Source organism: Leishmania braziliensis, chromosome 33, assembly GCF_000002845.2.
Source record: "Leishmania braziliensis MHOM/BR/75/M2904 complete genome, chromosome 33".
Classification (NCBI taxonomy): Eukaryota; Euglenozoa; class Kinetoplastea; order Trypanosomatida; family Trypanosomatidae; genus Leishmania; species Leishmania braziliensis.
Window position 1 is genome coordinate 1,314,171 of NC_009325.2, and position 10,691 is coordinate 1,324,861.

The 10,691-nt window shown below is 51.7% G+C and overlaps 1 protein-coding gene across 1 annotated transcript; it reads left to right on the forward strand.

Annotated features, from left to right (window-relative positions):
* Nucleotides 1–258: 258 nt before the first annotated feature.
* LBRM_33_3240 (conserved hypothetical protein) lies at nt 259–2,214 on the forward strand (the record flags this gene model as incomplete). The annotated part of the gene is made up of 1 exon (XM_001568040.1): nt 259–2,214. The coding sequence occupies one exon, from the start codon at nt 259–261 to the stop codon at nt 2,212–2,214; it is 1,956 nt and encodes a 651-aa protein (XP_001568090.1).
* Between the last annotated feature and the right edge of the window lie 8,477 nt (nt 2,215–10,691).

Genomic DNA, 10,691 nt, shown 5'->3' on the forward strand with positions numbered 1-10,691 from the left:
AGGGCTGCCGCGACGCAGAGCAGCAATGTGAAGCCCACCGCCTCTCACGCCATTCCGGTCGGCAGAACGTTGTCTTCGATTCCCACCACCGCCGGAGCCCCTCCGGACAATACCCTTGCTACTGCACCGAACCCTGCCCCTAAGCCGAACGGTGTCGCCCAGGGTGGAGCTCCGTCGAGCATCCAGCCCATCGGAGACTCGATGAGGATAGCCCCGAAGGGCATGCATGACCACAGTGTTGTGAGTGGCTACGGCGGCATGGATAGCATGGGTGGCATGGGTGGCAACCAGAATGGCATGTCGAGCGGCTACGGCTCGATGGGCGGCGCGCAGAATGCCATGGACGGCTTTGGCTTCATGGGCCCCTGCTACACGAATGGCTACGGCAGCATGGGCGGCAACCAGATGGGTATGCCCAGCGACTTCGGCCCCATGTGTGGAGGTCAGAACGGCATGGGTGGCTACGGCTCTATGGCTGGTGGTGGTCCAGGCAGCATGGACGGCATGGGTGGTCCGATGGACTCCATGTACGGTATGGGAGGTCCGATATGCAGCATGTACGGCATGGGTGGTCCGATGGGCAGCATGTACGGTCCGGCCTCGCTGATGGGTTCAATGTACGGCATGGGGGCCCCAATGGGGTCAATGTACGGCATGGGTGGCCCGATGGGCTCCATGCTGGGTCCGATGGGGTCAATGTACGGTATGGGGGGAATGGGGTCTTTGTACGGCATGGGTGGCGGCAGCCTGTACGGCGGTGGCTACCACAGCGTGGTCGATATGGCGTCTCGCCGTGGCAGTTTCCTCAACAAGAATGACCTGATTCGCGCCGATGTGAAGCCGCTGAACAGCAACAAGGACAACGGCGGTGAGAAGGGTGCCAAGGAGGCTGACGACAAGGAGAGAAGCAAGAAGGACGGCAAGAGCCGCGAAATCAAGCTTGAGGAGCCCAAGACTGATTCCAAGGACCCCAAGGCAACGGAAAAGAAGGAAGCCACTGACAAGAAGGGGAGCGCCGACAAGAAGCTGTCCACGGAGGCGAAGCTCGTGGACAAGAAGGACGCCAATGAAGTTGACAAGAGGATTGTCAAGGGCAAGGACGGAGAGAAGGAGGACGGCGAGAAGAAGGACAGCGAGAAGAAGGACAGCGAGAAGAAGGATGGCGAGAAGAAGGATGGCGAGGCGCCAGTGGCCAAGCCGGATGGTCTCCTGAAGTTCAGCGGCACCAAAATTCGCAGTCTTGCCCTTGTCTACAAGTCTGGCAAGGAGGCGAAAGTGACTCGGAAAGGCGTGGATACCGTTATCATGGACGGCAAGGAGACGAAGCTTGACGAGGTCATCTTCATCGAGGACCCGAAAAAGCCAGTGGAGGCGGCCGCGCTGTCGGAGGTGCGCAATCAGTGGGTGTCGGGCCATAACGCCACCATCATGATCGGCAGCGACGGCACGCGAAGCACGCAGGCGGTGGACTTCATGCGCGAGTACCTGTCCACGTGCACGGGCAAGTTGGCCGCCAGTGGCGAGTACTTCAGCATCTACATCACAATGACGGCGCTCGAGGGTGCAGACCAGGGTCGCGATTTGCTGAAGGACGCCGCCACCTTCGAGAAGCTTACGCTTGCGTCATCGCCGGTGTACGGTCCGGCGCTCAATAACATGACAATAAAGGAGGTAAACACAAAGGAGACGATGGAGGAGGTGCTCAAGGAGGGCATGGAGCGGGCCAAGGAGGGCGAGGTAGTCTGCAGCTACTTAGTTTTGAAGCAGTGCCGCAAGAGCAGCGCAGGGGCGATGGTGTACCTTTCCTCGCTGAACGTCACGCACGTTGGGCCGAACGTGGAGCATCTCACCGGCCTCAAGGCCAAGAAGCCAGAGGAGCCGTGTCGCCTCTACCGCTACTCCGTCGGTGGTGGCAGCCACACCATGTGCGTTGGCTTCGTCAGCGACGACGACACCTCAGCGGCCAAGGTCTTCGATGCGCTGAAGGAAATGCGTGAGGTTCAGAACACCGAGCCGCGCAGCGGCAACGTGAAGCGCTTCATCGAGTATACAAAGAAAGAGATCCCGAAGTGCAAGGAAAAGGTCGCCTCGTCGACGGAAGAGAGCAAGAAGGCAAACTACGAGACAATGCTGAAGCGGATGGAGATGATGCTCAAGGACGCTGAGGACATCGAGAAGGACGCGAAGGCGGTCGCCCCGAAGGCGTACGTGTAGAGAATTCAATACACAAGCAAATCCACAAAAGGAGAGAAGACAATGAAGTGTGCAGACACGAAATGAGAAACGGGCGGGGTGAGAGGGAAAGAGGGAGCCGCGTCACTCGGCGTTTTGTCCCCCTTTCTCTTGTGTGCGTTTGACTGTTCACGAGGTGGGGACCTCCATGTGTGTGCGTGTGTGTGTGTGTGTGTGTGTGTGTGTGTGCGTCTCAGTAGCACGTCTGACCTATCCCCACACGCGAGACGGGTTTGGCCTCATTTTCTTTCTGCGTCTCAGTCGAGCAGGTCTCTGATCATGTGCATCTCTCTTCTCTCTTCGCGAGTCTCTCTCCAAAATTGCTTTATGGCCATCTCGATCAGTGCGTGCCTTCGCCAGCGTTACGTGAGACTGGCCGTGTGTTTTTTTTTTTGGTGTGTGTGTGTGGTCGTCCCACACTCTCTAAGTGTGTACAGATTGTGCGTGTTGGCCTAAAAGAGCTCAAGTAGGCCGCCGGTCGTGGAGGGGATTCTTGCGGAAAAAGGGAGGGTTTACTAAAAGTTCTTTCAACAGGGGAATCGAGCACACCAGATACTCAGGTTGAGAAAAGAAAAGCCCTCTTAGGTCCTTTCCCTTTTCCAAACGCCTGGTTGATCGAGAGTCATGCACACCACAGTAGCTTACCTTGGATGTACCGATGTCTGCGTCTTTCCATCACCGCACCACTGCGCTTGCTGCTTTCTCTGTGTTTGATTTTTCGCCCCTGCCCCCATCACCACCACTATCACTCCCATTCACTTCTGGTCTTCTTCGCTTTGATTTCCGTATGTCTCGCTGCCCTTCTTTTATGTGTTTCTTCTTTGGTTTTTGTTTTCCTTCTCTACAAGATGATGTCGAGCGCTCTTTCTTCCCCTCTGCGCTGCATCTCCGCTTCAGGTTGCTCTTCTTATGTAAGTGCTTTTATTTTCGTGAATTTCTCGTTGCTTGTCTATTGGGTTCTCTGTGTAGTGTGCTGTATGCATGACACACTCTTGCGTCTGTGTGGGTCTGTAGGCATGTGTGTCCGTGGACGGGTGTCGCAGCCGTCATCTTCAACGCGTTATGACCGGCCTCGAACACCGTCTTTTTTTTTTTGCGATGGCACAAACGGCCCCAAGCACGCAGCGACACACAAGTACAACAAGCAAAACGAAAAGAGCACATGCGACCCCCTCTTTTGTTGCTTTGCTGTCTCTAAACCCCCTCTCTTCTTTGTGGATTTCTCTGTTCTCCCTCTCTCTCTCTTGCATCGTTCTGCTTTTCATCCTTACGCTGTCGCTTTCTTTATCTCATTGGACGCGTGTGCTTCTCTCTCTTTCTCGCCATCGCTGTGCGCGTCGTTCATCCTGGCGATGGTGATTGTTGTCCTTCGACTGCCCTCGTGTGTTTGTGCAGTACTCGCTCTTGTGCTATTCTTTGTTGCGCGCTTTCTCCTTTGCCGTGGCTCCTCTTTTCCTTTCTGCGTTTGGAGTTCTTGTGCATCGCAAGTGACGAGAGGCAGAGACAAGTTTCCCCTCTTACCTTGCCAGCAGACACACAACGCACGCACGAGTGTGCGCATTAACGTGTCAGTCCTTTCACTCAAGGGAACTCCTACGGAGAGAGACGCATGTATGTGCGGGGTGTGTTTGAGGAGAGTAGCCCTGCCCTTTATTTTCTCGCATTGCTGTCGCAGATTTTCGTTTGTATGCAGCACTTCCCTGTTGAACGTGATGTCCTCGGTCTCTATTTTTTTTTCCTTTGCTGTTCATCATGTGCCTTTCTTTCGCTCTCTGTGCTCCATCTGTGCTGTTATTCGTGAAGGTATTTCACGCATGTGTGCATATTTTTTATTCTTCTTTTTTGTTTGTTTTGCTTCTTGTATGCTCGTGGTTGTGCGCTCATGTGCGCGCATCTGAAGCAGTGAGAGATGTCAGGGAGATTGGCAAGAGGCTGGAAAACAAGGCGATAGTGCATCTGTGATTTACTGCCACTCGTTCTTTTTCCCATGCGTGGGTGCCATTCAGCTCCGCTACCGAGTTTTATTTGTTGCCTCACCCCATTGATTCATCATACACACAATCACACACACGCACACACACGCACATGGACATCAACACCCATAACGTCGTCATCCTCACCCCCTATCCAGTCCCGACTCTGCACGCACAACCATTTTGTTGTGTATGAATTCACATTGTGTATGTGTTGCTGCATATGTGTATATATATATGATTTCTCCTTGCAATATGTAACCATATTCGGTGTTTCTTCTACAACATCCCAAGTCGTATCTCGCTCGCTCGCTCTCGCGTGCTCGCTTCCCTCGACCAGCCTCCCCTTGAGTTTATTCTTTCCCCCGTCCTTAGTACGGTTTCTGCTGTTTTGCTTCTTATACCTGCTTACCATCATCGTACAGTTGTGGAACAAAGAGAAGATATGGAATCACAATCATATTCACGACAAGAACGCATTACTCAGATATGCACAGCCCCTCCTTCTCTCACCTGGCCATTTTCTTTGCCCTTTTCTGTCTATCTATTCCCCACGCGCGCGCGCTCTCTCTCTCTGTGCGTATGTAAGAAACATGAGTTTGCCCCTGTTTCTCTATGCTGTTCCCCTCTTTCCCCCCTTTGAGCGTCATCGTGCTCTCTCCTCCTCCTCCTGTCTCGGTTTTTCCTGTGCCACCGTTACCTGCTTCATAGTTGATCCATTTTCTCTTTTACATTATCTTGTGTTATGTTCCATACGTCTATTTTTTTTTTTGTAGTGAAAGTGTGTGGGGCGGAGGAGGGAGAGCACAACAGCCGGGGGGGGGGAGGAAGTGGATCATCACACACTTGTTTCTGTGTGTGTCTGCAGCGGATGAGAATGTGCAAGCGGGCAAGCTGAACTCCTATATCCATGTTTTGGCATCAACATGCGTTGGGTTTCTCTTTCTTTCGGGTTTCGTACTTGTTCGTCGGCCCTTGTCCTTCTCTTTTTCTTCTCAGCATATCCTTCTCCGTCTTTCTATTAAACATTATTTTCAGTGTATACTCATTTTATTCGGTCTGATCACTCTCTCTCTGTTGAAAGACGAAGTCAATAATTTCGTCTCTGTTTTTCTGTCGTTGATGGCGGTCTGCGATAGTGGCGCCCACGCATTCTTTCACACTACAGGGATCGTCAAGGGTAACAAGAAACAGGAGGTGTCACGTAGAACAGGCCGGAGGCAAAAAAGACTGGTTGAATGAGAGGAAGGGGGGGGGGAGTGCAGCAGAGGGAGCTGATGAAGAAGGTGGGATGGGGGAGAGTGTCCACTCTAAACAAAAGAGGCGAAAACAAGCGAAGCATAGGAAGAGTGATGTTGTGCAAGAACAGTTTGCCTGCCGACAAGACAGAAGGCACACATGTAAGCGGCGCATACGGCCATAGTAAAAGGGGAAAAAGACACCCACGCACACCCACACACCCAAACATGTACACCCATGCACAGTGTTCCCCGTTCCCCCCCCCCCCCCCCCGACTGCCCCCCTTCACCTGTTTTACCCCTCTTTACTTGATGGTTGCGTTCTTTTGTTTTCTTTTTCTTTTCGCGTGCGCGCGCTCTCCTTCAACTGTTTTTTTTTTTTTTGCGTTCATCATTCCTCTATGTGGCTCTTTGCATAGGAAGTCCACAGGTGGAACCAGGCACACCCCCGCACAAGAAGGAGGTGCGTTGCGTGCTTTCCTCGTCCTCTTTTTGCGTTTGTTTGTTTCTTTCGCCTTGTCTTCCGTATCTCCCGTGTGTCTGTGAAAGCTCGTGCGCCAGCGTGCATATCGATGTTTATGCTCCTTCCCCCTCCCTTTACACGTGTTTGCTTGTCATTTTCAGATGCGTGTCACCTCCCCTCTTCTTTGTTTGGTTGACGTTGTCTGGGTTTCCTTCGTTTTTTTCTTTCCTTTTCGCTTTTTTTTTTTCCGTTTCCCTCCCTTGGGTCTGTTTTGCCGTTACGGTAGATGTGCGGGCGCGCATGTTTATCGAAGCGCGATGTGTGTGTGTGTGTGTGAGGCATCACGACTACCGACAAAAAAGTGGCAAAACATCGTCCAAAAAAAAAACGAAAGAAAGCACAGAGAGAAGGCGGGACTGAGGGAGTGTGTGTGTGTGTGGGGGTATGAGTGGATGTGGATGAGGAAGGAGGACGTCAGCCTGAGACTGCCTCCATGCCGTTGCAACCCGTGCAATGAGGCGGATCTCTCTCATGGAAACCTTGTATCGACTCCTTGCTGCTGCTCCTGTTGCTTCGCACTTCGATCGCAACACCCGACTCGATGCGCTTTCCCGTTCGATTATACTCAGGTCAAAGATGTGCTGGCGGCTCTCGACAACCATAGGATAGGCGCACCTTCTCGTTATCGCCGAGTTCAGAGGTGCCGTAACGGTGGCTCCCTACTGTCTTTTCCTGTTGCCCTTCCCAGTCCTGTGTTCCATCCTGTACCTTATTACAGGGAGCGTTTTATCACCTCAAGAAATGCACAAGTCGTAGTCCTTTGCATCGAATCCTTCAGTACTCTATGGTTGCCTCTTCACTACATCTGCTGGTCACCCTCTCCCTCTCTCTGGCATCTACATTCCTTGCATATACCATCATCTGCTCCGCTCTCTCTCTCTCTACCGTGTTCCACTGCCATTTCCTACATGTGGCTCACTCCCTCACGCATGGACGTATCCTCCTCCTCTTTTGCTTTCCCTTGCTCTCACACCCCCTCTGCGCACCCGCTGTTTACTGCACAGTCTGTGTGGCATCGTGCCATTCTTCTGGTCGTTGCCGCTGACCGCCACCGTGCTTGTCTTACTCCCAGGGAAACTAGAAAACAGGCGAGTTGCGACACGAAGGGACAGGGTTGAGCGATGCGTGCGTGTGGGCACATGCACGGAACATACACCACTCCTTCCCTCTATCCTCCACCTTTTCCCACTGCCCTCTCTCGCCTTCTCCGTTGTACGCCATTCATAGACGTGAGGTTGTGACGGGCTTCTTTATGCTCCCCCCGGGAGGTCGCGAAATCGTCGAAATCAGAATAGTCCCTCGTCCGTGCGTTTGTGCAATTTGGTGACTACTGCCATTCTGGGTGAAGTCTTTTTACTATTATCTCCGTCATTGTGTCTCCTCCTGCGTGTTTGCGTTTTCAAAGTTTTTTTTCCTCCTTTGTCCGGTCTTCGGTCTTCCATCTGCTCCTCCGCGACTGCTTCATAGCAGTGCGAACAAGTTGTTGTTGTTGTTGTTGTGCGTATGTATGTGTTAGGGCTTCGCTCTTTTTAACGCTTCTCCTCTGTTGGCGCTGTTAATCCGACGTGGGTCATTTTGCCCGCCCCTTCTCCCCTCCAACCTGGCACTCTTCCGCCCATATCGTTGACTCATTCAGTGTGTCGCCTCCGTTTTTTTTTTCCTGCTGCGCTTCTCTATCAGACCACCACCTTCCCTCTTGTCCTCTTTCCTATCTCCTGTGCGTCTTTGTGCTCCTCTCCATTGCAATTTTTTTTTCCCCTGTTTGATTTCTTTCGCTTTGCTTCTTTTCACTATTGTTTTTCTCTCTTCTTGTGCCTGGCTCTTATGTGTGTGTCTTCCCTCATCTTTCCGGTCACTCTTTTTTTCTCCTTTGCTCCCTTCTCTACCCACCTACTCCCACTCTACTTCACGCGCTCTGACTTCCTTTCTTTTTTTCCCTCTTCTCTGGCGCCTCTCAGCCCTCTCCGTTTCTTTGCTTCTTCCTTCCCTGCGCTCTGTGGCCTTTTCTTCATTTCCGCTGTCTGGTTTTCACGGTTTGTGTGTCTGTTCCCCCACTCTCTCTGCGTCTCTTCATCTCTCTTCCCGCTCTCGTTGCTCCCTCATTTTTTTTTTTCCGTGCTGCCGGCGTCTGCTTCTCCCGTCCTCTTTCACGTGGACTATACGCCTCTGTTTGACTGTCTCTCCGCTGTCTTTTCTCGATCGTTCAAGGCATTCGCTCTCTTACGCACCACCACACCCCCAACGAACCATCTTTTGGCGCGTAGTTTCTCCTTCTCTTCACTTTCCCCCTTTCCTTTTTTTTTTTCGTAACAAAGAAACACCGACATACCCCCCCTCCCCCCTCCCCCCACACACATACACATACGCACACACCAATACACCTCTCGATGGTGTGAAACATACAAAGTACTACTCTCCATTGTTCTCTTTTTCGTCTTCGCCTTCTTCCAGCTGATACCGCTCGCGAGCCCAATCCTAAGCGACGTATGTTGTCCATCTTTTTTTTCTCTGATATCGGCCTCATCTCTCCCGTTGACTCGTCGCGTGGCTTCCGCACTTTTCGTCTTGCATGTGTGTAGGTGATTCCCTGTTCCCTCCCCTTGCGTGGAGCTTTCCGTGGCGTCGTAGCGTGTGTCATCTACATCTTTACTGCACCTATTCGTCTTGTCCTCCCGCTCAGATTTTATTTCTTTTATTTTTCTTGGCTTCTTCTTTTATCTCGTCTCGTGCTGTGCGGTCTTCTCCCTTCCTCCCTCTCCGCATCCACAACCCTTCATCTGTTTCGCTTTGATCTTTTTTTTTTGGTCTCCTTTTTTGGTTCGAACTCGGTGTTGCTCTTCTTCAACGCCATTCGTCTTTTACCGGATCCTCTTTTTGCTTGCTGTGCTGTTGTGTAGAAGTGCGCCTGAACCTCTCGTGTGTCTCTCTTTTTTCGACACCCACCCACCCATCCACCCACCCACCCACACACACACACACACACACACACACACAAGCCTGCATTTTTGTTTTCTTGCGTGCATTCCCTGCTCCTCTTTATTGACTCTGAATACACCCCTCCCATACACCCTCCGACTTGGTAAGCGTTCACAAACACGCAGCGTGTGAAGGACACGTTCGCTTTCTGTTTCCGTGTTTCCTCGGCTCTTGCTCACTTGGCTCCTTTTATTCTCTCTCTATTCGTGTGCGTGTATACAGTGTGCGTGCGTGTTCTCTGATTGCCTCTTTTGTGCCGTGTGGTAGAGGAAGGCGTACGACCAAGTTGAAGGGAAGCAGCAAGCTTCGTCACAGACGTACCATCTTCCTCTCTTCTTTGCTTTCCTCCGCTTACTACGTGTCCCTCGTTCACCTCTTTGCATCCTTGTTTCGCTCTTCTCAACTTAATAGGGCTCCCTTCCATTAAAAGAAAAAAACAAAACAAGCAGACCACCCACATCGTACGCTCTCTCCTCCTTTCCCTTTCACTGCTTCGCGGCGACATTGCCACTCGCGCTGCCGCTTCCTTTTATATCTTTCTTCCTGCCATAAGTATACAAACATGCATACATATACATACACATACATGCATATATACACATAGCTGCTCTTCATCGCTTTTCTGTTCTCTGGTGGTCAATTTTCCCCTTTTTTTTTTCAGTCATAATTTATGGCTGCTCTTCCTTGACATACTTACTGCTCGGTGTGTGCTGTGTGTATGTGTGTCTGTGCCTTTGCCGCCTCATTTGCTCGGCTGTAACACGCTGTGCGCCTCTCCCCTTTTCTCTACTTCTGTTTGCTTCTGTCGAGGCACTCTTTGGTGCCGAAAGGCGGTGATTTCAGTCACAGTGCTTTCTCGGCTCGTTTTTCGTGTATTCAATCCAGCCCTTTCTCTCCATTGTCGTTGGATCTTCTCTCTCTTTTTTTTTCTTCTCCCACATTTCGAGTCTGCAGCTTGGTTTGTGCGTTGGTTGGTGTCTCGCGTGTTACAACCTTATCGGTATATGTACATCTTGCGTGAATCACCCTCATAACAGAAGGAAAAGAAAAGGGGCGTCTACTGCCTGTCTTGATCTCCTCACTTTTTTTTCCACTTCAGGCGTGGAGCCTCTCTTCTTGTTCTGTACTCGCGCCGTCTCTCTCTCTCTCTCTCTGTGTCAGTGCAGGTGTGTGCGTTACATTGGTATATCTCCCTCTTTGTGTGTTTATTTCAGAGTATTTGGTCAACCTTCGATCTTCATTTTTTTTTCTCGCGCAGTCACCCGTCGTCACCTACTCATTTTCTCAGGTTTGGCCTTTCCGCTCGTTTGTACGACCGCGTCTACGACTCGTTATCGTCCCATTACCCCCGCTTCCAGTCGCTAAGGGAGTTGCATGTCCGACACGTCCACCGCGGAGGCGAGGGATCACTGGATGGAAACGGCGACGCGCCCGCGGAGTAAAGATGCACCACCGCCTCTACAGCAGAACAGCGATGATGGACAGCTGCAGCCGGCGAGGACTTCGGTGGAGGCAGTGGAGTGTTTTGCAAATGAGCAGTATTTCGGTCTGTCGCTCGCGCAGGGTAACGAGGATGGTGATGCGCGTTCTAACAGCCCCGTACGTTTTTGCAGAAGTGACAATACCGAAGAGGCGAGATGTCATGCACAGCACAATTGCAGGCGAAGTGCGTCGGCGAATACGAAAACAGGGACGCGCGACGAGGATGCCGCGTATTCGGAGGCAGTCTCCTCCGTCTGCTCTTCCTAC